This window comes from Caretta caretta, chromosome 7 (genome assembly GCF_965140235.1).
Source record: "Caretta caretta isolate rCarCar2 chromosome 7, rCarCar1.hap1, whole genome shotgun sequence".
In the NCBI taxonomy this organism is placed as follows: Eukaryota; Metazoa; Chordata; order Testudines; family Cheloniidae; genus Caretta; species Caretta caretta.
The window spans coordinates 29,224,454-29,251,546 of record NC_134212.1 but is presented as its reverse complement, the minus strand read 5'-3'; the positions used below and the strand labels follow the sequence as shown (position 1 = coordinate 29,251,546).

General features: G+C 40.7%; 1 protein-coding gene across 1 annotated transcript in view; it reads right to left on the bottom strand.

Moving 5' to 3' along the window:
* Positions 1-27,093, bottom strand: part of FGD3 (FYVE, RhoGEF and PH domain containing 3) — a 188,377-nt gene that overhangs the window by 18,131 nt on the left and 143,153 nt on the right. Inside the window, exons 10-16 of the mRNA XM_048857647.2 lie at positions 21,437-21,583; positions 21,015-21,107; positions 19,706-19,785; positions 19,263-19,293; positions 18,636-18,737; positions 11,460-11,522; positions 1,311-1,436 (exon numbers count right to left, since the gene is read on the bottom strand). Of these exons, the coding sequence (XP_048713604.1) occupies positions 1,311-1,436; positions 11,460-11,522; positions 18,636-18,737; positions 19,263-19,293; positions 19,706-19,785; positions 21,015-21,107; positions 21,437-21,583 (642 nt within the window). The remainder of the gene's footprint in view (positions 1-1,310; positions 1,437-11,459; positions 11,523-18,635; positions 18,738-19,262; positions 19,294-19,705; positions 19,786-21,014; positions 21,108-21,436; positions 21,584-27,093) is intronic.

The following is a 27,093-nucleotide window of genomic DNA, read 5'->3' as shown; positions in this document are numbered from 1 at the left end:
TAGTCTTTGCTAGAGGCAAATTAACTCCTTTCATTTGCATTCTACTACCCACACCAGAAAACACTGCATAACCAACAATTGTTTATTTAACATTAAATTATTAATAACTTAATTCTCATTATTTTTTGTCCACGGGGAGGTTTTTGTTTGATTTCTTTTAAAACTGAGCTTTGATGTAACAGTTTAAATACCAAAGAAAGTGTATTTATTTTAATAATTATTTTTAAAAACTCCAAAGATTCAAGATAGCTGACTCCAGAATAATAATGTCTCTTCCACTGTAGCAGTATTTGGATTCCTGAGATGAATGTTTTAGAACGAATGGCTTTTAATATTCTTAGTTACACATTTTACCTGTCTGTTCAGACCCAAATTTATCTCCATTCTACAAAAACTTGATATTATTTCACTAACTATTCTAAACTAGTTACACCAGGAACATGGAACCATGAAACTGATGTCATAGAAGGAAGGTTTCAAGCCACAATAAGGCAGTCAACCTCATGTAATTTTGGGCTGGGATTTTTGGAAGAGCTTCAGAGAATCAGGTATCCACTGAGATTCAATTGGAGATAGGCACCTAACTCCCTTTGGCTCCTTTAAAATCCAGGCCTTATGCTTCTAGCACCTGGATTTTTCATGTGCTGGATTCTCCAGGCCTTTCAAGCACAGAAGGACACCCTCTTTGGCCAAAAGCACCCTGATTTAGTTTTGCCACTGGGGGAAATGCAACCCCATCACCTTAGCACTGAATATTGAGGGCCCCTGTAGCCTTCTAACAGCTGGAACTCATTACCCTAGCCACAAAATGGCTGGTTTCCTCTCAGAAAAGGAGGAAGAAGAAGGCACTTGGAAGCCTGCAGCAAAAGGCTGCTGACAAAGATCTAGAAGAGCTGTGTTCCAGGCTATTTATTCTGCTGTTGGTCAGTGGCTAAGGGATGCTAGTTATGTGAAGGAAACCCTGGTCAACAAGGTTGTTTTTTGGGACACCTGATACAAAACACACCTAGGTGCAGAGGCAGCTTTCCTTTCAGCCACAGACGTGTGACATTTGTCTCCTCAACCACTCACTCATGGCCTTTTACACCACCATTGTTTTGTTTTGCCGGATCCCCAATGGACAAAGCAAGTTGAAAGGTCTGTTCTACCACAGCCCTGCTGCGAACTCCAGTGTCTATCCTACTGGAAACTGAAAAGCTCCCTCAGAATGAAACAAACTCAGAATTTGATTTAAAAAGTCGTTTGTTACAGATAGACTAATTAAATGGACATAAAATGAAACACTGCTACAATTTCATTCTGATACTCACTGCTCCACATTGTTTGCAATGGTGCCGCCTTTTAGTGATGGAATTAAAGCTTTCGTTGCAGCTTTTGCAAGTTTGCTTTTCCTTGTCTCGCTTGGTTTTAGAAGATGATTTTCTGCAGGAATCAGGCTGAAATGAAACATACAGATAGGTGACATTATACAACATAACTATTGCAAAACAATTTTCTGCCACTCAATTTCTACCATGCTTATGAAGCTCTTTCCCAGATTTATTCCCCACACAGACAATTTTAGGGAAAATTTCCTCTTACCAAGCCTGTTGGGGTTGAGGCTGCAGTGGGGATGTGCTGATTTTTAATTATAAGGCTCTCAGCTGTTTGGGCCCTACTCCTCAGAGTCCACCTCTTCCATTGTGCATCACCGGAACCAGAAAGTCACTCCATCTGATAGCCTATTGGTTTAAAGGGGATGGGTCTGGAGGAAGGGCATTTTCAGTGAGGGGGCTTCACTCTGGAACTCACTCTTTCTCTGGTTATCCAACAAAGCCTGAATTTGATTATCCTTCAGGACATGGGTTCAAACTATAGCATAGTGGCTGGATAGCCAAATGTCTTGGATGGTTTAGACACAACAAATCCTTCATCTTGGCAGGTGGTTGGACTAGATGACCCTTCTGGTCCTTTCTAACCCTATAGTTCTATGATTTCATGTTGCAAAACTTATATTCTCTGCGGGGTGAGGGAGAGGGAGATTTGTGCAAGGGTGGCTTGGATGGGAAGAGCAGTCTTGTACTCTGATGTGCCGATTAGTTTTGAAGTGGGCATTGTTTGGAACTGCCTTCCAAAGGGAGTAATGGGAGCTAACTTGCTTTAAGACTGAGCTTGCTAATTGTATGGAGGGGTGGCATGATAAGATTGCCTATTATGACATATGGCCCATCTGCAACTGCTATCAGGAAACATCTCCAATGGCCAGAGATGGGACACTAGATGGGGGCGGGCTCTGAGTTACTACAGAGAATTCTTTCCTGGATATCTGGATGGTGGGTCTCACCCACATGCTTAGGGGGTAACTGATCACCATACTTGGGGTTGCCAAGGAATTTTCTCCCAGATCAGACTGACAGAGATACTAGGTTTTTTCCCCCTTCCTTTGCAGCCTGGGGCATGGATTGTTTGTGGGTTTGAACTAGAGTAAATGATGGATTCGCTGTAACTTGCAGTCTTTAAATCAAGATTTGAGGACTTCAGTAACTCAGGCAGAGGTTATGGGCCTATTACAGGAGTGGGTGGGTGAGGTTCTGTTGCCTGCAATGTGCAGGAGGTCCAACTAGATGATCATGATTGGTTCCTTCTGGCCTTAAAGTCTACGAGGAGCTTGTAAAACTATGGTCTTGAGCTCAGAGCTCTGGATGGACACATGCATCTCCTTATAAATTTGGATAAATAAATCCCTGTGCCTTCTCCCTGGTCGGCACAGCTCCCTTTGGGGACTCTACTGGCTGCCGCTGGGTCCTATAGTAGGAGGGAAGATTGTAGTAGGCACTTTGTACTACTCCCACCATGGCAGACTTTCCACACACTTTCTGTGCAAAAATTTATAACCAAATTACTCTGGCACCGTCCCTGGCGTGAATTTCACTTATGTCTATGCAGAGGAAATACATCACACTATGGGAATGTAAGATGGTTTCACTAGCGAAATAATGTCAAACTGCAGCATGCAAGACAAAAGCCTTAATAATTCATTCGCTATTTCTGTGCTTCAGATAATCCACTCACAATCTATTGAGAGAAAAACCTTTCCCTCGTAAATTTTTATCACGTGCCCATAACTAAAGCGGGAGCTTTGTATAAAATAAAAAAGATATTTTACTTTTGTTATGGAGTTTATATTGGCGCTCCAGCAATCAATTTAAGGGGAACGTGTAAGCAGTAATTTCACAATAATGCAGCTCTGTTTCCAGCTTTCATTATGCCCAGAGCAGTCTGAAGGAACCTATATTACCAGATAAAGAACAAACAACCTACAGATTACATTTAGAAAGGGATGCGATTGTACATTAAGAAAAACACACACACCCTTCTTCCTCAGAGAGCTGTGCACCATAAGAAGAGGTAAGTCACAAGACTTATGTGAGAGAGCCATCTACCCAAATGATTGCATCTTCAGAAAGCTGAAGTCTTTCATAAGAGGAGAGGGATTCCAGAGGCTTGGGAATTCAGAGCTGGGAGCCAGTATATAAAATCAGAGGTGGCGGCCCTCTCATTGCCATGTTAGAGATACCAGCCTGAAGGGAAGCCTGTAGCCTTCTAAAGAACCCTCTCTCCTCAGCACAGTGAAAGCAAACCCAGTGAGTGAGGTCTCTCTAGTAAGTCAACATGTTGTAGCTGCCCCTGTGAAAGCCACTAAAGCAACCATTTCTAAGACTTGATTCTGAGATGCGCTGAATGTTTGTAACTCTCACTGATTTCAATGCAACCTGTGAAAAGGCCATGAGCAGCCAGCAGTTTGAACCCTGAGCACTCAATCTCAGCAAAATCAAAGGGGCGAAGGAGGGAGCTGTGTTCCATTTCTCAGTAGCAATTTCTGGAGCAAATACTCACCAGCAACTACACACCACATGACAAAAACACTAACCCAGGAACCTATCCTTGCAACAAACCCCATTGCCAACTCTGTCCACATATCTATTCAAAGGACATCATCATACGATATAACCACATGAGCCACACCATCAGGGGCTCGTTCACCTGCACATCTACCAATGTGATATATGCCATCATGTGCCAGCAATGCCCCTCTGCCATGTACATTGGCCAAACTGGACAGTCTCTACGCAAAAGAATAAATGGACACAAATCAGACGTCAAGAATTATATCATTCAAAAACCATTCAAAAACCACTTCAATCTCCCTGGACACTCAATAACAGAATTAAAAGTGGCAATTCTTCAACAAAAAAACTTCAAAAACAGACTCCAATGAGAAACTGCAGAACTGGAATTAATTTGCAAACTGGACACCATCAAATTAGGCCTGAATAAAGACTGGGAGTGGATGGGTCACTACAAGAACTAAAAACTAATTTCCCTATGCTCATTTCCCCCTACTGTTACTCACACCTTCTTGTCAACCGTTTGAAATGGGCCACCCTGATTACCACTACAAAATTGATTTTTCCTCCTGTTGATAATAGCCCACTTTAATTGAATTGTCTCGTTAGAATTGGTAAGGCAACTCCCACCTTTTCATGTACTATGTATATATATTTTCCTACTGTATTTTCCACTCCATGCATCTGATGAAGTGGGTTTTAGCCCATGAAAGCTTATGCCCAAATAAATTTGTTAGTCTCTAAGGTGCCACAAGTACTCCTCATTGTTTTTTAGAAAGAAGATTTGCTACATTTAATATTTTTATCCCACAGGAAAATCTGCATGTCAGAAAGCAACATCACCACATGATATAGTTTGTGGCTATACCAGCTGACTTCCGCATCATCTTCCTTGTGACCTTGTTTACTATCTCTCCCATCTGCTATCACCTTCTTCCATACTCCAGGCCACAACCTCCCCTCCCCAACCAGTCACTGTCCCTCTTCCTTTTTCCCTTTGCTCTGGGCCCTCTTGCTTTCTCCTGCTCTTCTTAGCCTTTACCTATCTCTTGGTCACACAGAATGTCTCCAGCACACACACTTGGTTCCCCTCACTTGCCCTAACTGCACCCTTCACCCTGCTCCTCCGAGGCCCTACTCCTTTTCCTGGAGCAGGACAGGGTGATGCAAAGGGGCCAAGCTGCTACATTGCTGACTACATTGCTACTCCTAAGTTTTCTAACGCCTCTAACTGACCCTCTGTTCTGATATTCTCTGGGGACAATGGAAAGCAGAATGCCAGTCAACAGTGCTACAGGAATGACCCTGACTGCAACCAGTCCCTCAGTTTTAAATGAATTTGTTCTTTTCGATTTTGTTTGCTTCCTTCCTGCTGCAAGGGCAAACCTTTACATAGGGACAGATGATGTTTTGCGTTAAACTTTATGGAGTGCAGTGACACAGATTTGCTCATTTAAGGAAAATGACTAGAGCTCTCTTTATGTGCACATTTACAGCTGCCCAGAACAGAGAGAGTTCCTACGGATCCATGTCCTCTCACACACACAGCTCAAATGTGGTGCTGCACTTCACTTGTAAAGAGTTTGCTGCAGCTAACCTGACATTATCACAACTAAATCATTTACAGATGTCTTAGATGACGCACTACCACTGAGTTTCATTTCAGACTATATCAGACCTTCTCAAAGTAAGGCATACAATTAAGGAGACTTGGAATACTTTCCCTAATCAGCATGAGTCTAAAGAGCATCCATTTTTCCCAGCATTTCTACAGGCTAAAGTCATTCATTTCTGATGGATTTGTTTTACAGCTTTAATTCTGGTGTTAATGCTAATTAAATGTTTAGGAGACTGCATTTCCTTTCAACTGTAGAGGAATGAACCCTTCTTAAATCGTTACAGCAAAGCACTTCATCACTGGCTAATTAAACTTTGAAAAGTTTTATATTGTTAGAATTTGCACTACAAGATTTTAGTGCTCATACATACCCACATAGCTTCATTGCTGTTAACAGGATTGCATGGGTGTAACTGAGGGCAAAATTTGGCCTTGTGAGTTAAGTTACTGGAAGGTAATCTTAAAGAATAGTATAAGACCAACACTATGTCTACCTGATGCACAATATCCATTCCTGTTGATACATACTAACAACTGCAGTGAGGAGAAACAACTGCTTAAAATTCCTCACTGTACACTGGCTTTGTTTAGCGAGAAGTCAGCTGATTGATTTGGAATGCACTGGGTAGCTCCCGAATAAATGAGATGATAATAATAATGTGCATTTCCATAGCATAAAAGAGAGGAAGCTGCCAGTAAGGTATTTTCCATGAGAGACCTCAGCTTTGAAACCTACTTTCCTCTTCGTCTAAAATAGCAAGAATTAGGTGACCTTCATGACTGCAAGGCCCATGTATTTACCACAGTGGAGGTGGGGGATAGTGAGGGACAGAAGAGTAAAATAAAGGCTGGGGTTGTGGTTAGGGAGATATTGACTGGGTTTCGGGTGAGCTGATTTTTTTTATGATTGTATTTTAATGTATGGCAAAGGGGCCTAGAGCCCACAACAAGAACTTTACTTTGTATTATTTTTAATAAACAAACAAAAAAAACCCCAAAAAGTTAAAATGTCTTTAATTCAAAGATCTAAACACTTGACAAACATTAATTAAGCTTCAGAATGCCCCTCTGAGGTCCATATTTAAAATGAAAAACCTGAGGTACAGAAATGTCAAGTGACTTAATGTCATACAGTTATTCAGTGGCAGTAATGGGGACAGAACCAAAGAGACTTTGCTTTCAGATCTCTGTTTTAAGCACTGAATTACATTAAACAAGACAGTCTACCCATTCAAAGGAGCATAGGTCACATAGTAAGCGGTTCCATCTACTGCTAATTACACATCGCCTGAAGAGAGTTCCTTGCAAGTCAAGAGAGTGCTTTGAATAACGCACGTGTTCTGGAGGCCAGATCAGATCCTAACTGTCATAGCTCCATTGACCAGCTGAGCATCTGTCTCTTTTGTTTGACCAACTGAATTAATTATATATGTTCAAAAAGGACCTACCAAAAAGAGGGCCTGACCCCACCTGAGGCCTTTTGATCTTACTGCAGGTAAACAATAAAAAATAATAATATTAATGCTCAACTTTCCTCACACAACTAATCCTATTGAGGTTAGTGAGACGACTTACAGATAAAGTTAACTGCACGTGGAACTCTTTGCAGGATCAGGGCCTAAGAGTTGCTTTCTCAAACAGGGAAGTTTTGACCATTAATCTGCTTTTATTCTACAGTTATCTCACATTTTTCAAAATTTTGATTTCCGGTTAAACTTTTCATTGAAGTTTTGAATTTTGATCAAAAAACTGGAAGAGCATTTCAATGACTACACTTTGGAACTACTCATGCCTTAAATCTAAGCATATGCATAAGTGTTTGCTAGATCAGCGCTTCGGCCAGGGAAAAATGAGAAAACCAGGCATCGTTAGCAAACTGTTATAGCCTCCTTCACTTCAGAGGGAGGAAGGAAAGCCAAGAAAGTTCACCATAACATTAAGGAATGAAAAGGGTTTGGGGGATTGTCTGTTTTTATAATTTCATTGTTTTCTTGTTATTTTTTTCCTCATTTTTCTCTTTCATCTTATGTCTAGTCCAGTATTTAAGATTAGGGCTTTCAAGCGATTAAAAAAATTAATCATGATTAATTACACTGTTAAACAATAATAGAATGCCATTTATTTAAATATTTTTGGATGCTTTCTACATTTTCAAATATATTGATTTCAATTACAACACAGAATACAAAGTGTACAGTGCTCACTTTATATTTGTTTTTGATTACAAGTGTTTGCACTATAAAAAGACAAAAGAAATTGTATTTTTCAATTCACCTAATCTTTATCATGAAAGTTGAATTTACAAATACAGAATTATGTACAAAAAAATTGCATTAAAAATAAAACAATGTACCATTTTAGAGCTTGCAAGTCCACTCAGTCCTACTTCTTGTTCAGCCAATCACTCAGACAAACAAGTTTGTTTACATTTGCAGGAGATAATACTGCCTGCTTCTTGTTTACAAAGTGAGAACAAGTGTTCTCAGGGCTCTGTTGTAGCTGGCGTCGCAAGATATTTATATGCCAGATGCACTAAAGATTCATATGTCCCTTCATACTTCAACCATCATTCCAGAGAACATGCGTCCATGCTGATGACGGGTTCTGCTCAATAACAATCCAAAGCAGTGTAGACCAACGCATGTTCATTTTCATTATCTGAGTCAGATGGCACCAGCAGAAGTTGATTTTCTTTTTTTGTGGTTTGGGTTCTGTAGTTTCTGCATCAGAGTGTTGCTCTTTTAAGACTTCTAAAAGCATGTTCCACACCTCGTCCCTCTGAGATTTTGGAAGACACTTCAGATTCTTAAATCTCGGGTCGAGTGCTGTAGCCAACTTTACAAATCTCACATTGGTACCTTCTTTGCGTTTTGTTAAATCTGCAGTGCAAGTGTTCTTAAAACGAAGAACAACATGTGCTGGGTCATCATCCGAAACTGCTGTAACATGAATTATATGGCAGAATGAAGGTAAAACAGAGCAGGGGATGTACAATTCTCCCCCCAAGGCATTCTGTCACAAATTTAATTAATCCATTATTTTTTTAATGAGCACCATCAGCATGGAAGCATGACCTCTGGAATGGTGACTGAAGCATGAAGGGTCATAAGAATGTTTGGCATATCTGGCATGTAAATACCCTGCAATGCTGGCTACAAAAGTGCCATGCAAATAAGAGCAGGACAGCATTATCTCCTGTAAATGTAAACAAACTTGTTTGTCTTGGCGATTGGCTGAACAAGAAGTAGGACTGAGTGGACTTGTAGGTTCTGAAGTTTTACATTGTTTTGTTTTTGAGTGCAGTTATGTAACAACAACAAAAATCTACATTTGTAAGTTGCATTTTCAGGACAAAGAGATTGCACTACAGTACTTGTATGAGGTGAGTTGAAAAATACTATTTCTTCTGTTCATCATTTTTGCAGTGCAAATATTTGGAATCAAAATATACGCTTTGATTTCAATTACAACACAGAATGGAAGATATATATGAAAAAGTAGAAAAACATCCAAAATATTTAATAAATTTCAATTGGTATTCTCTTGTTTAACAATGAGAGTTATACTGCGATTAATTGTGATTAATTTTTTTAATCGCGATTAATTGTTTTGAGTTAATTGCATGTTAACTGTGATTAATTGACAGCCCTATTTAAAATATAAGCACCTAAATTGCACATGCCTGTTATATGCAAGAGTTCAAACTGATAATCAGGTGCTCACATAGACAGGTGCATGAACAACAGAGGTATTTCCAAGCTCATTTACCCATTTTATGGAGTTACATATTTTCCATGTGAAAACTACCTGTTCATCAACATACACACAAACACACACACACCCCTTCAGCATGAGTCTTTGAAAATGTGTTGAATTAAGTGAAATGGAGTTAACTCATATTAAAAATAGTATGTTTTACACTTTGTAATACTGCAGGGTTTTTTTAGTTACATGGCTCAGAATTCTTGACCATATACCAATTTCTGTATGTGTAAGACATTTATACTGAATATTAGGAACTGTAGGTTGGGTTTGAATTTATGTATACAAAAGTATAATGAGCACTGTATGTTGGCTGTAAGCAGTTACCATAATGCAGCGTTTGTACACTTGTTGCATTTCTTCTATTATTTCTTTATTGTCTGGCTATGCTAACATGTAATAATCTTCAAATAAGTCTTATTCTTCTTCATATTTCTTCATTAAGCTGAGCCAAACATAGAAGGGAGATACTAGTTTGCTGACCACCACTACCACCAAGTGGTTTACATGAATAAGATTAAAGTAGAATCAGTGCAATTCCTCTTGCACGAATACTGGGATGGTTCTTAATAGGTGTGACAATTAAAATCAAATACGACTTAAGGCTGTGACCTGCAACACAGTTCACGCTGATGTTACTGTTCCGTCACACAACTGTGTTAAAATATAGCACAATGAAAAACAATCATTGTTAGGTAGGCAGAGGAACATAAGTCTTATTAGCCTGAGGAACAATGAATTATTTTTTAATCAACTAAAATATGTTATTTAAATTCAGGGGTATTTAAAAGTTATTTTTCTTTAAAATATAATTTTATGGAAGATTATTAAATAAACCAAGACATACCATTCAAATCCATTGTTACACAAATATGTATTAAAAGTAATTGGACTCAAGTTAACTTTGAACAAAATTTAGATCTAGTTAAAACATTTTATGAAACACGAGACCCAGATAAATGTTTCCATTTTTTAAAAATTGAAATTGAAACAATTTTTTAAAAACAAATATTTTTCTGTAATATTTGCAACCCAAACATTGCAGCACTGAATGTATGACTGACTTAAAGAAAAACAGAAGTGACGTGATTTTCATGGTTTATCAGGGAAATGCAAAATATTAACAAACATAAATAATCAGAACTATGCCAGTTTTCAAAAAGTCTTTCATTTTTAATAGATTACATGCTGTTAGTGGTACAGGTAAGGAATTGTACACTTAAATTAAAAACTTAATTGAATCATAACTGTCTATATCAACTCCCCTTATCTGGTGTTATACGTCAACACACGGACTTATACAAAACTGTTAACCCTCTGCTTACTGGTTTCTGAAGTAGGATGTGTCTCCTGGGCAGAGCTCTAACAATGTGCCAATCCCAACAAAGATACTTGGGGAATCATCCTATTAAATGCATTTCTGGGCTGATTCTGTACATATGTGGTAGCTGGACCACAGAAGGCCACCTACTAGTGAGAGGGAGTAAATGGGGGTAAGGAGGAGGAGAGCGGCCATGCAGCATCTCTCATCTGCTTCCAGAAAGGGACAACGAAGACACTTAAGGTATCTACTATTACACAAGTGGATGGGAGGAGATGGGGGCACAATGTGAGGCTGCCTGGAGACAACAGTCCATGCATTGGGCAAATAATGCTATTAAAGACTACTTCTGACCGTTCCACAATAAACTAGGATAACTTTTGGCGAGGACGCTTGCTGTTGAAGGCGGTCATGCAGTATCTAAGACCCTTCCTGAAGACCTGGGATTCTGGTAGGCTGTCTTAGATGGGAGGGAAGAGTGTACTAAAGATATAAGATAATGAGCGCACAAACCCTCTTAGAGTAGGAGTGCTGAAATGACTCAACAGCTGACATCACAGGGCTATGAGGACTGTGTTGAAATTGTTATGAAAAATATTTGGCTTGCACAGTATCCAATCTTTCACGGTGTTAAAGAACCAACCTTTTCACCACCCAACACCCTCAGCAGAAATAAATGAGAAACATACTATGGACTAATTATTTCTCAAATTCTACTTCTGAGCTGACGTTCAATTATACAATTGCAAACACATACACCTGAAACCAGTCAATGACTGGATAACAACACTGAATGGGGAAAATAACCAGAGTTCTAAAAAAACTGAGAAAAGTCTGCCTAAACAAAAATGTTAATCTCATAATTACGTACCCCTCCAGATGCACTGATGCCATCTGCTCCTGGCATAGATTCTACGGAGCTGGTGCTTACTATCTGAAGGAAAAGTAAATCACAAAGAACATTTCAATGTGGAGATTGCTCTTAAATTATGTTAATCATTAAAATCAAAACATGGAATAATATACTTCTAACCCCTCATTTGTTCTGGTTATGAATATAAGTAATTGCACATGTATTCAACTACTCTGGAATATTCAGATGGCAATAAAGTGGGTGACTTTACAGACGGCATTGAATTACAAAGGTCTGTTTACATATTCAGAAATGTGCATGCACACAATAAATACCTAATACAGACACCTTAAACAGAAGAAAAGTTTTGGGTTTCACATATAAAACAAAAAGGGGCAGATTTTCAATTTCACAGCTACATTGATTCTTATAATAGAAACCAAAAAAGCAAAGTAGTTTGTGTAGTCATCAGTGTGACATTGCACCCCATAAGGCTTTATGGAAACATGCTTATGAATGTATATATGACATAACTGGAATATGTTTTATGCTACATATACCATGTAACATATCTCTGTAAAGGTTATGATCTACTGAATATATTCATCCTATTTGTATGCATGTATCAATTTTGTATTCAAAGTTATGAATATTGGCTGTGTACTTGTTTGATTTTAAGTAGCCTTAGTAAGGCATTTGGTCAGCTTCTTTCGAAAGGAATTTGCAAGTTAAGTGCTCAATCAAGAAACACTTAAGCTAACAATGAACGTTGAGACGCCAATCCACATCTGAGCTTTCCTGGGAATGTGGCCTGGCTTGAAAGGACTGAGTCATGCATGGACATGTGACTTGCCCATGTGACTACAAAACTCCATCTTGGAGTTGGATTTTGCATAGAAGAGAAGAGGGGGTCTCCACCCACAAGAGAAAGTCTATTTAAGCCCCTGGGAGACCCCTCCATTTTGTCTTCATCTGGCTCAAGAGATAGCCTCTCCACCCCCAAAGGATACCTGAAAGAAACTGGAACAAAGGACAGTAACCACAGGGGTGTTTGCTGGACCCAGACTAGAAGGAGGCTAGTTTGTAAAAGAAACTTACTGGAACATCTCTGAGGGTGAGATTTAATCTGTAATCATTTTCTTACCGCATTAGGTTTAGACTTGCGCGTTTCGTTTTATTTTGCCTCGTAATTCACTTTGTTCTGTCTGTTATTACTTGGAACCACTTCAATCCTACCTTTTGTATTTAATAAAATAATTTTTACTTATTAATTAACCCAGAGTATGTATTAATACCTGGGGGTATACAGCTGTGCATATCTCTCTATCAGTGTTATACAGGGAGAAAAATTTATGAGTTTAAACTGTATAAACTGTATACAGAGTAAAACAGATTTATTTGGGGTTTGGACCCCACTGGGAGCTAGGCATCTGAGTATTGGAGACAGGAACACTTCTTAAGCTGTTTTCAGTTAAGCCTGCAGCTTTTACGGGATGTGGTTCAGACTTGGGTCTGTGTTTGCAGCAGGCAAATGTGTCTGGCTCAAACAAGGCAAGGTTCTGGAGTCCCAAGCTGGCAGGGAAAACAGGCTCAGAGGTAGTCTCAGCACATCAGTTGGCAGCCCCACGGGGTTTTCTGTGATCCAACCCATCACAATCAGAACCCTAGGATGGAAGTGTAGCTCCTTGATACAGATTTCACCCATTTAAGTGTTTGTATAACTCATTCATGTTAAGACAGACCAAGAATGTGAACATATGTACACAGTTTATTTAATTAAGCTAAAATAGCAAATCAAAAACACCAAGGACATAACTTTTAGGAACACTCCATAATACTCCAGTTTGTAGCAAAGGAGATTTGGTTAGATATTAGATGGAAAAAGACAAAAACAAAACAATAAACCTAACTATAAGCGTAGTTAAGCTCTGGAATAGGCTTCCAGGGGAGGCTCTGGAATCCCTATCATGGGAAATTTAAGAACAGGTTAGACAAATACCTGCCAAGGATTGTCTAGGTATACCTACTCCTACTTCAGGGTGGGTGGATGGACGGACCAGAGATGACCTACTGAGGTCCCTTTCCAGCTCTACATTTCTATAAACACAGGTCTGATGCTGAGAGATGCAGAGTACCTGTATCTGTTGTTACCTTAAACTGCAGTTGAAGATGCTCTGCACCTCTAAGGATTAGGCCCTCTTTATCATTAAGTGCCCTACTTATCACACCCATATGCCATCTGCATTACCCACTTTAACACATGTAATATAATGAATAAATCTGGGACCAAATCTATAGGCTCGGAGAAATCCGTTAGTTACACTACATCTTCCAACTTTAATTAGAAGCAGTAAGTTTTTATTTTTGTTGTAAAAACAATTTGTGCTGTAGAATTGTTGACTCAGCTAGTGGACTAAAATACTAACACTGAAAGAGCTGCTAAATTTGAAGTCTAGGTGTAACCCTTTATATGCTAACACAATCGAACAACGGCACAGAAAAAACACTGTAAGGCAAATAGGAGCCAAATTCGCACAAATGTGGTTTAAATCAATGCAAACCCAGAATGGTAGATTAGCACTACCCCAAAAGGAGCTGAGAGTGGGATTACACCTATTTAGGACGATGCAACGTATGCGGACCTCTCTGTACTCAACCAGCTGCACTGTCTTCTGCAAAGCGGGCAACAATACTGTCTTTGGAGACAACATACTTACTTAGTACTGCAAGAAGGGAAAGCAGCAAAACCGGGTCTTACAGGAACTCTATCAAATCAGTTAAGGAGCCGCACTGATGAGTCTCAGTTAATCCTTGATGGCAAGGAGGATGAAGCCTGTGACACAAGGCCTTGAGAGAGTATATATATCGTGGGGTGGGAGGGATCTAAGCTTTGATAGAGATGTGGAGAATGCCCTCCAGGTGGGGGGAAATCATCTTAGTTGTCCTAAAGCACTTCAGTGGCCTCAAGCAAAAATTTGTATATGTAAAACATACACTAAGAAACTGATGCCTTCCACAGGCACTCTCTAGCTTTAAGCTACAGAAGATCTCAAAAGAGCTTTACCAACATTAATACACTAAGTCCTAAATCCCCTTGGAGCTAGGTACAGTATCCATGCAGTTTCCGGTACAATGTCGTTTGGCAGCTGATATTTGCTGGTCACATAGGTTCCCCATCAGTATTTTAACTGCAACTTCTAACATTCTATCAACTTCTAACATTCTATCGCAGCATGCATCTCACATTTGCTCTGGAGAAAAGCCTCTATGGAAAAAATGTTCTCTCTCCAGAGAAAAATATTTTTATCTCCCTTCCTACTGGAAAATGTACATGTACTCCTGCCAATTTGGAATCCCTAGTTATGGCCCTTAAGTTACTTTTTAAATGTTACTTTCAACATTTGTAAAATGTGTCCTACGGGGATGATAATTTTTCATTCATTTGTCTAAATGACTCCACCAGAGAATCATTATTTTAACAGGATCCAGAAGGTACTAAGTAATTGCAGTACATAGCCAGTGCTGGAATTCAGCTTCTAGACCTCGGGAGTCCCACGTGTATGGAATTTAGCCTCTTTGCATAAGAGGAACCAAGGCTCTTCCTTAGCTTACTTCCACCATTGTGTTCTGTCCACGCATTGTGGGTCACTAGCCTTTTGTGAATTAATGGGAAAAATAATTTTTCTTGGGAACATTTTTATAGTATTTAATAAGAGGAGACATTTACATAGCCTTAACCATGGCAAATGGGGACTGAAAAAAAACCATGTATGTCCTCTATCTAAAGGAGTGGTGCTGCAATGGAATCTCAAGTGACTCAAAAGAGACTCCTTTGAAACTGATGCTGCTCTTATCCTTGGGTTGATGGGGAGGAGGAAAAACAACCGGCCAATAACCAGGCTCAATTTTTGCCCACTCAACAAATCTTTTTTAAGGTGTGAATTAATGATTACTCTGTTATTTGTATTGCAGCAGTGCCCGGGGTCATGGCCCCACTGTGCTAGGTGCTATGCAAACATACTAAGAGACACAAGTGGGTGTTAAAATCAATGGCAATACCCAGTTAAGAGAGAGGCTCAGGAACTGGTTTTCAGGTTTGGAGCCCTTTTTTTTAGTTTATATCAGAAATTGCTAAGTAAGCAATACCTATAAGCCTGGCGGCAGAACTAGGCCAAGGTTACAATAGCACCCTCCCCCTGAGCCCATTTACTTACCCCACAATCCTCCCAGAACCACCCATGCCCCTGCCTTTCTGATACAGTGGTCAGGATTCGTTAATGGGAAGGGGAAGGGGAGCAGACATGCAAATTTTCAGAACTGTTTTGAAACAGTGACACCTACAGCTACACTTCCTTACACACAACATTCTCTCCGGCCTGGTCGGGGCTAGATCCTGCAAAGGGATGCCAACAACCCATAGACTGAGTTTTGCTATGTCCTACTCAGAATTTCTAATTCTTGGTCACAAAAATGTGCATTCATCTCTTTCGTGGCAGAAAAGAGGCACTTGGAGCTCCTGGAGGTTGATGCCCACACTGTCTGATTTGAACGTGTGAATGCCTTTTTGCATCTGCAGAAACACTAGCATACAGATTCTTGTCAGTGCACAATCACAGACTCAGGGTGACATATTGGCCTGATTTTTAAAATTAGTAAAAAGAATATATATTTTATAATCAAGTCTTTCAACCTCAGTTTAAAAATACTAGTACAGCCAGTGGGGAACTCAATGCACAGCCATGCTGGGATCCAACTTCAGGATTGAACTTGGTCTCTCTCTCCTGAAAGTAGAAGGGGCTAGACACTTTACTAGATATACAGGTTGGGAGCACTTCAGTCACTCCTTAGAAGCCCTCCAAGCTGGCAACTGAAGGGCACTGACAAGCTCTGGTGGAAGCTGCATTCAGTCCTAGTTCAGTTATTCCTCAGCATCCCTATTGCATAACTGAAATGTTCAGCCTAATGTATATGATAGTAAGTAAAAACCTACACTTGAGTCACATCGTTGACCTTTGCAAACCACAGGATTATGGGAATTCAGTTTACAAAAGTGTTAGGAGTCATCTATAAATTTACACCAAAGACTGACTCTTGTGCCTTGCAGCAGCCACTAATGACTGCCAATTCAGCACAAATACTGGATGCCAAGAGCATAGTGTGGAGAGTCTCAACATACTTCAGATCTTCCCCTGAGCTTGCTAGATCCAGGGCCCATTCTGCCCTGACAGATGAGCAAACGACTTGCTCCAATGTACTGCACTGAACATGGATCTCAACAGAAGTCACATCATTTGTAGGAGCCAATATAAACGTAAATTATAGCCAGTCAGAATGCAGTCATTCTTGTCATACAAGAGAAAGTGAGGAGAATACATCATCTATTTTTCACTCTAATGTGTCCTGATCTGTCTAATATCTCATGATGATGGCAAACTTACTTGATATACCTACAATGTGATAAAATTGCTGCTCTGAGATTGCTCTTGGTATTTGTCCAGTTTTCCATATTTACAGTATCAATTTCAGCTCTTTTTTACTGATAGCAATTTATTGCACATTCGGCTTGACATCAAATCTCAAAGTCAATCATACTGATAATTTACTCTTCTGAAAATACAGATGAGCAATCTGGTACAGAGGAAATTAACGTGTATATTGCATTCACATCACAGCGGAGAAATTAATCATTTATTCCCTGCTTGTCTTTTTACGAACTACTAGTGTGTGAGCACTTGGCTACCTCGTGTTCACAATCTCAAAGTAAACTGGAGGTTAAGAAGCAAGATATAATTATGAAGAAATCAGACAGTCAGTCCTATGAGGATAGGGAAAGTCTGCTAGTTAATTTGGCCATTAACAAGAGGATGCTCTGTCTGAACACTTCTGCTTTGAAAGCAGCCCATGGAACCTATATATTAGCTTATGAGGTTCAGGTTTTTCCCCGAGTTAATTCTGATTTTAAATAGGGTATTACTTAAGTGATGAATAATTTGGGGCTACTTTGTGTCTCTTGACTGCACGTGAAAGGAACTCTCTGCAAAAGGATCCTCCCTGTTCCTCAAGGAACGGAGGGCTCACTCACTCCCACTGCATCATCCACCCACCTCTGGAGCTTGTGTAGCCCTCTCCCTGCAGCCCAGGGGCCATGCTGGGATGAGATGCATACATAAGATACCTCACTCAGGCTCTGGGGAAGTTACCCCCAGAAGTAATGCTGCACGGAGCTGCACCGTCTCTTCTGCAGAGTGCCCCTCAGGGGCATCAGGGCAACCTAGGAAAGGTGAGTCCCTGAAAAAGGAGGCTCCAACAGATCTGCACTTCAAGGGAATTGGGAGGGACAGAACCTAGACTCCCTGCTCTGAGATCTGCCAGTCCTAAGGGCAGGTCACATGACCCCAGGGGTCAGTTCTAATTGCAATACACATGGACATTTCCCTTCCTCAGAGGCCCCTTCTATTGTTTTTTTTTCCAGTGACCCTGGCCTTGGTCTTTATCATCAATTTCAAGTGACTGCCTGAAACTAAGTACCAGAGAGACCACATCCCTTATGGAAAAGTCCTGCAGAATTTTAAAGTGATGAACCCTTTTAAAAATTAATATAGACACTGCTCTTAAAATGTACAGAATTTAATAAAGGTGGCTCTCTACAGGTGTTTTTGAACAATCGTGTAGAACTCTATTGCTAGGATCTACATATCATTCTCTATTAAATTTTTTAAGATGGTACCATTAAAAACCTCTGCAAAAGTTATCTTTTTCTATTCATTTCCATAGGACTATTCTGTAAGAGGTATGCAGCTGGGAAGAAACTCCCAACAAAAAGCATCTCTCAAAAAAGTAGTGTGCAAAACCACCCAGTTGCACAAACTTCATTCCAGACAGCCAACCACTGAGAACATTGAAGAATTACACCTGTTATGCCAAGTGAGCCACTAGTCTGGAAAACATGACTGATAGGTCCCTGCACTGAATTACCCTGGGTAATTGTATTCCATACCTGCATGGCTAGATAACAATGACTGACATAAATTTGAGAGTCAGAAAAATGGGTCTGCACTGCATAACAATATAATATAAAAATCAAGACCGGGACGATAGTGTTAAAAAAGAAAGTTAGCTGTATATGAGTTCACGAAAAAGTCTGGAAAATACTTAGGAAAAATAAGGACAGGTAGAATTTTCATTCATGCTTACCGAAGAGTCTGGAAGATGCTCATCTTCTTGAGAAAAAGAGCTATTAAAAGCCCTAAATGTTTCACTGTTCTGTTTATGTTTTTCAATAGTTGCTTGAATTACCTGAAAAAAAAAAAGCCAGGGGAAGACAGAAGTATGGGTCACAAAGCGTGTCCTGGAAAAGTTCCGGTTTAGGAAAACTGGCAGAATCTTTGCTCTAGTGGAAAACTGAGAGGCGGATAAACTATCTGTCACAATTCTTTGTTCTTACAAGATTTTTAGTCTTCTATCAGTCTTCCACTTGCAAGGTACGTACTAACTAATCTCAGAAACCAGGGTCTTCTCTTGCGGCTGGTGGAGCTGACCTCTCCTCCTAACTGCACTTAGGGATTGCTGTCCTCATTTTAGAGATGGGGTGACTGTGGCAGAGAGACAAAGTGGATTACACAAAGACAGACAGCAAAGTCAGTGGCAGAGCCATGATTAGAATGCAGGACTTCCTACTCCATACTAAGCCCTTCAGGTCACCCTGCCTTATTTCTTACATACAACTTCCATTTGTTCATAATCCAAATGTGAGAATGTTATCAATGAAATGAGCTGGATACATGGGGATTTCCGTCAGTATAACAATGTTTTTTTATTAACCTGAATCCATTCTCTCTTCTCCTCTTCTGTCCTGTAAAAATAAAAGACAAGACACATTTGCTCTACATTTAGTATTTTCAGTAAATCAAAATATTGATATTCTCACAGTTTTATTTCCAGAAACAATTTTAACTTGTACACCAGCTACCTTATAAACATTCATAATGTTGACCTTAAATAATAATTACCAAAATTCATGACATGGTGCTGGAATTCGATTTACCAGCCCATTATAAGCTGTTTGTTTAATAATGAATGCAAATCAATGTTGCACTTTAATATGCTTTGACTTAACAGCAGAAAATTACCTGTAGTATAATTAATCATGTTTGTTATTGATCTCAGGGTCTGAAACGAGGTCATTCTAGCATAGTCATGTCCCTATCTCAGAAATAAAAAGTGTTTCTATTCCCAGACTTTGGAATTCAGAGGAAACACTGTACCTAGCTTGGAGTTCCAAGGATCTCTTTTTTCCAGTTATCGAAAATGTATGAGTCACATTTTGCTTGACAATTTCCTGGACCTGGAAAAAGCAAGTTGATAGTTTATATTCTTCATTATAACTATTCCCAAACACTACATTCAATCCTCTAAATATCCAAGCTGGGGTGACTACCAAAAATAATACAGCATAAAGCTTAAAATGATGAAGGGATTCTTTTCATTATTATTATATATTATCTGTATTGTAGTCGTGCCTAGAGGAGACAGAATCATGGAACCAGACCCCATTGTGTGAGGCGCAGTACAAACACAGGACAGGATCTGGTCCCATACCTCAAACAAAGGGTGACCAGACAGCAAATGTGAAAAATCGGGACGGGGGTGGGAGGTAATAGGAGCCTACATAAGAAAAAGACCCAAAAATCGGAACTGTCCCTATAAAATCGGGAAATCTGGTCACCCTACTCAAAAATTTTAAATTGTAAGTTGGGTACAGTCAAGATTTCGCATATTCCTTGCCCCTTCCCATTCATCCCACAGCAATCTGTGCAGGAGGGGACCTTACTTACCTACCTATGCTCAAAGTCATACATCTGAGAAAGAGTTTCCAATTTAGGTATGTGTAATGAGCTGCTAAAGGAGTCGTAGCCCACATTTTACAATGATGTATAATTGAGAGAGATGCCCATGTTCCCACTTTATACTAGCCACAGTTATTGGCAATTCTACTGTATGCAAATCTCACACTCAGAACTTTTGACCACTTGATGAAGTATGTCAAGAGGTCAGCATAGAAAATATGCAGCACAATATTTCTATTTATGAGATAACAGAGGAAATATACCTGAGTGTTCAATTCCATAGTACATCTGACAGGAGTGTAGGAAACTAGTGCATTAGCTCACAGATGTCTGAACCAGTCCATGGACACCAGTGTTTATTGGTACATCTCTTGAGGATACTGAACTAATTTTGGCTTCCTGACAACATTCTACCAGCCCTTAGGCCTCGAAGTTTTGAGCTCATTTCCAAACCAAACCCCAAGTTGAAGAGTGAAAAAGCTGACTGCTGTGACACCATCAACTTAATCGGAGTGGCACTGTTACTGACATTCCAGCTCCCCAGGGTGACAGAATTAGCTAATGGACTAGCACAGGCAGATAATTCTGTGATGAAGTCTAGCTGCCTTATAGTCAGGAGTATTATCAACTTCCAGCCACAAACTGGCATCAGCCTCAAAGCCAATGCATCACTGCCCTTTTGGCTATAGAGAAGAACTGTGATTAAGCACAAAAAGTAGATACCAACCTGCAAGCCTGCAATGTCCATCTTTTCTCGAACACTGAACTTCTGGCCTATCAGCCTCAGTTTTGGCACACAGTATAACACCATGCTGTTAAACTGTAGTGGAGAAAAGATATGTACTAGATAATACAGGTAGGAAGGGATCCACATTTTGATTGCAAAGCATCATGATTCAGGGTCCAGGCTCTGGTGTCTCATAACAAAACGCCGCTATTGTAAATAATCTAATATAGTTCATTTTTACACAACATGTTTCAGAGAGTTAACCACAAATCAAAGGAAAGAAAAGTCTAAGGAGAAGAGAGGGGCATCTGGGCAGAGTAGGCCATTGCATTTTGGACTGTGATCAGAGAGAGGAAAGAAGAGAATGTTTCATAGCAGTAACACTGAATATATGAGTGTGAAAAAATTGGCAAGAAACTCACCAGATACAAGTACCTATCCTGAGCTGTGCCGTTCTTAGCTGAGAGTTTCTGGATATGGCCTTCTTTAATGAGTTCATTGGCGGGGTTAACAATGTCCTCTTCACCCCCAAGTCGCTCATATACTTCTAACAGCTTGTGCATCTTTTCCTGTAAGCGCAGAACATAATGTCTATCCAAGCAGCGATTTTTTTTTAAAGTTACTTCACTTGTCTGTTACCCAAAATACCATTTTTTGTGAGTACGACCCAAATAAGCCTGGAAACAAATATATTATGGAGGAGGGTGAAAGATCTACCTCAAAAATATATTGCAGTTCCCTACCCTTCAACAGTTTCACTTCTCTACTGTGGTCACTTTTGTCTCACTCTTTGCTTGAAATAGAACAACTGCATGTTTTGGTCAGTCTGCTTGAAATTATCTGGATGGCTTTGGATCTTTCCTATCCATTAAACACACATCTTTCATATCCATACATTAAACACGTATCAATGAAAGCAATGAGGTTAAGTCCAGTATAGCCAATGAATGAGCCAGTAGCACACTGTGAACAGCTAGAGTTCCTACCCTGCTCCAAACAGAGCTCACACACACTGAGTGTAGTTTACACGTAACTCTTCCTTGGAGTTTGGCTTTAATGGTAACCCAACAGCAACACAATATAAATCTCAGCCTAAGCTTTCTCCCAAAGTTTGGCGATTCCTGTGTTTCCATGCATAATCTCTTGTATTCCAGCCCTCAGTCTCAGATCAATACTCCAGTCTCTCTTGTATTCTCATCCGTGCTAACGAAATCCAACTGCCAGCACCATGCACATAATTACTCTGCAAGTAATTCTAGTTGCAAGGTTCTAGTACCTGAGCTTATGGCAGTAGTATAAGGGCCTTACTGTCAATCAAACCCTAACCCCGCCCCTTGACACCGCCCCTTGACCGGAAGTCCTGCCCCCATCTGGGGTATTACTTCCAGGGTCAAGGCTGCCACGTGACCGGAAGCGATCAAACCCTAACCCCGCCCCTTGACACCTTGACACTGCCCCTTGACCGGAAGTCCCGCCCCCATCTGGGGTATTACTTCCAGGGTCAAGGCTGCCACATGACCAAAAGCAAGGTATGTCATGTGACCCCTCTAACAACTCCTCCCACTGCCCTCTACCAATCAGGAGAGGTTTTGTCCCTGTAGGACTTCCCCTCAAGAGGAGATTTGACCAATCAGGGTGAGTTCCGGGGCGGGGTGTCCTCTACGGAAGTGGGTCTTGTGACCCCTCTAACGACTCCACCCCCAACCCTCTACCAATCAAGAGGGGTTTCGCCCCTGTAGGACCTCCCCAAGAGGAGATTTGACCAGTCAGGATGAGTTCTGGGGTGGGGTGACCCGACCGGAAACGATTCGCGAGTGACCCCTCTAACGACTCCTCCCACTGACCTCTACCAATCAGGCCGCCCGGAGACCAGATTTGACCAAAATAGGGCACGTTCGGGGATGGGGTGAACCGCCCAGAAGAGGGGCGTGTGACCCCTCTGCCAATCAGAATGCAGCTCCATCACCCTATAAGTCCCAGCGTCGGGCGGAAAAGGCTGTCTTTTACCAAGAGCGCGTGTTTTACAAATCGTGGAAACATGGACTCCTTCACCACCCCCGTGAGAACTTCGGACTTTGTTTTAGCCCTGAGGACCTTTGGACTTGTATGGAGAAAGCGCTACATCAGCGAGAGTTCCGAGGAGGACCCTTTGGCCCAGCCGTTGATGGACACACCGGAGTCTGACCCCAAAACCCAGCTGCTTGTGAGGCACCGCGATGAGCGTGATGGCCTCTTGTTGTCCACCCCCCGAGAGGTGGAAGGTGATCGCAGCTCGGGGAAGTCACTAGTGGACAAGATGAACGGAAGAGACAACGCTCAGGTAAATGAATGCGTAAGAGGTGACGGTCGAGGTTGGGGGTGTAACGGGGCTAGGAACCAGGGATTGTGTAAATCAAAAACCAAGCAGTGGGGTGCTTGCGCTGTTTCTTTTCTAAAAAAAAAAAATCTCTCGACAGTTCGACGATGCCTTTCTAGAGGACCCGGAGACCCTGGACAGCGTTGCGCCAAGCAGCGAAGATGAACCGGGCCCACCTTGTTTTGCTCAACGCCGACACAAAATGTTGAAGAGGACTCCGAGGATGACGGCTATGAGGAGTTTAGGAGGAGGCTTGGCATGGAACTGACTGAGCCAGTGCCACGTCGTGAGCGTAAAAAAGTCATGCAGACTATTGTACGCGTTGCTGTTTATTCTGTTCTTAATCACTGTCTTAGGGAAAAGCTTTTTGAAGACTGTGAGGGCTGTGTCATAGATGCACCAGGCTAGCGGCACCATGACTGTGTGACTTGGACTTCAGTGGATATAAACTGCAAGCTCCGGGGCCTGTGTGCTGAGCTGTGCTTGGAAAGCTTATTAAACACTATTATTGCCATAGGTTATGCTATGCAATGTCTGTGCCTAACCCAAGAACATTTAGCACAAGGGGTGACCTTGATAAATGCTGTGCAATTCAGTGGAGACCCTGACCATGTTTTAAAGAAAATGACCAAACCGGAAGATGCCTGCTTAGAGCGTTATATTGACCGTCTGGTCCGCACAAAAAGTTACAGAACCCTGCTTAAGAAAAAGGCTATTTGTAAGAAATCTAAAAGGATTAAGTTAGAAAATGGTGAGGGGCCAAACATGCGATATAAAACTTGGTAGCTGTAAATTTAAAAAAAAATCTATTGAAAAGGGCGTTGTGGTTATCTGTATTTCTGTTAAAAGGTCTCTGGCCCTTAAGGTAGCTTAAAGTTTTTTTTCATTTTCTTTTTTTAATGGAGCATCTTGGTTTGTTTTCAAGGAGCTGTATGTCTTTTAAATAAAAAAAAAAATGTTTGTGAGAACCTAGCTCTTGTGTCTTTTGTGTAAGAGAGACCCATTTACAGCAAAAAAAAAAAGCTGAAATGTATGTTGTGGGAAGGGGAAAAACAATAAAACAAACAGGGATGGTTCAGACATGTGGTTGAGTACAATAGAGCTGACTTATTCTGTTGAACTGAACGGGTTTAACCACTCCCCCGCCCCCCCGTCACTGAATAGTCAGGGTGGGTGTGATTACTCACCCTTGTTGTCATAGGGTTAATTTTGAATGGGGGTGCACCCATAGTAAGGGAGGTGGGTGGGTGAGGATGGTGAGTTCTGATTAATATGAAATGAAATAAAACCTCAGGAGTTCGCAGATGCTATTGGACAGTTTAAATATAACCCCTGGAGTTGGTGGAACACTATAGGCCAGTTTAAATATGGCCCAGGAGTTGGTTGAAGGCCATGGGTCACTTTTTCTAGAAAGCACCCCTGCCCCACCAAACTTTAAGCATGAAAGAAACATGTTTTTAAAAACAAAAACAAGCCCCAAGACATTCATTGATATCTGCAAAGGGCCCCTCACATGAAATGGTTACTGTAAGAAGGCCCTACAGGGGGGAAAAAAACAAAGAAGTATTTGAACTTAAAAAAGATAAAAAGAAAAGCAGCCCAATTGTGCAGAAAACTTATTCCCCATCCTCAATCACAAAAGGGAATGCTAGGGAGGGGTGATCCAATCAACCTGCTAACTATTTTGAAACAAAAGAGTTAGGATGGTGTAAAAAAAAAAACCTCAGGTAGCTTGGAGACTGTCTCTTTCAACAGAAACTCTCTTGAATTGCTGCTGGACTGCAAGTGGAGGTATGTTCCCTGTTTTTTTTTTTTAACTCTGAAAAAAAAAATATATATATATATATATATATAATGCCATTCTTTGGCCATGCTGTCTTAGTAAATAATGGTGCATATCTTTATTGCAGTGTGATCTGTTTAGCATGGAGCCAGTAACTTTAAGTTGCACTTCATCACCAGGCAAAGGTAAAAACCATTTTTAACTGTAGTTGTGCTTAATAACTTCAGGTATTACATAGGTTGAATAGGGATTTGGGAGCTAATACTAACTAACATTTTGGCTTGTTTTTTTACCCCAAAGACCCCAAGCACACATGGCTGAGGCCGGGCTGGGGACAGAACAACCAGGGGTCTTTTTAAAAGCATGTGGGTTTATTGAAAAGTATTTTGTTGTGTGTGTGTAAAACATAGGTGGTTTTTAAAAAGTATATGTCTACAAACTGATGGTGATGGTGTGTTTCCAATTAACAGGGATTTTACTTTGCAAAATGAGATGTATTTTAAAAAAAATATATTTGTGGGGGTTGTTTTCAAAGTGGTAGAAATAAACTCAAAACCTGTGTTTGTTGTACAGCCTGAAATGGATTATTTTGTTTTAAAGCTATGACTTTTTTAAATAGAAAAAACACCCTAATGGATATTTTTTATTTTATTTTAAAGTTTACTAGACAGTTTCACGTGTTTTATTAGAATGTTGTTTGCTTTACAGCACGGTCAAAACATGAGCGGGTAAAAATGCTCAAAAGAAAAAGGAAAGAGACAACTAAAAAGAAAAATTCACAAGTATCAGTGACAGATGGATGGATGAAGCCGGGTAAATATATTTTGCTTATTAGTCTGGTTAATTTATGAGGTTTTGTATTTTAAGTACATACATAGGTGTGGGTGAGAAAGCTGGCAAAGTTACGTTTTTGTAAAATGCTTTTTTTTCCCGCCCTGCCCCAATCAGGCATATGCAGCCCTTCTGACAAGGCTGTAGTGGGAGCTACAAGGACCCCTCCCCGAGAACCACCAAAGAACCAGGAATCTGCTTTGAGACCTTTAACAACGCAAAACAGCACAAGAGTGCAGATGAAGCATCAGCCCAGTCCAAACCTCATTTACGTCAAACCCAAAGACAAAACAAAACTCTCTGGTAAAAAACATCCATGCAAACACAACTCCAGTTCCTCAGCGTCCACCGCCATGCCAAGCCCTGAGAAAACTGTGAGCAAAAACGCCCACATTCACAAACCCGGAGCAGGCGCTCTAGGGGTTGTGAATAAAAAACCAAGGATTGAAAACACCTGCAATGCCAAGGTATTGCAACCATGCAAATACAACTCCAGTTCCTCAGTGGCCACCGCCGCACCAAGCCCTGAGAAAACTGTGAGCGAAAACGTCCACATTCACAAACCCGGAGTAGGCGCTCTAGGGGCTCTGAATGTGTGCAGAAACACACACTTTCACAAACCCAGAGCAGGCGCTCTAGAGGTTGTGAATAAAAAACTAAGGACTGACAAGCCATTCTCCCAAAACCATAAGCTTGTCACAGATCCCCCATATTCTAGTATTTGGGAAGAGTTTGATGCTTCATTCAGAAAACTGATGGACGCTGTATCCTCGGGGGGGTCTAAAACTACGGCATTCTAAAAAGATTTGGAAAAAATACGATGCTTTGTTCAGAAAACTGATGGACGCTGAATCCTCAGGGGGCCTAAAAGAAAGGGTGGCTGGAAAGGGTGGCTCTGATCAGGCATGACTAGGTGTGGAAAGGGGTACCCTCAAGGGTGCACATCAGCTCATGTGTAAACAAAAGGGCGGACGGCGCTTGGGGGATAAACAGATGGCTGCCAAAAAATTCCAGGCCAGGGTCGCTGTAAAAATTTTAAAAAGGGCTAAAGAGGTAATGAGGGAAAAAAAACAAAAAGAGATGCCCCCTACCAGAGGCTCTCAAACTGG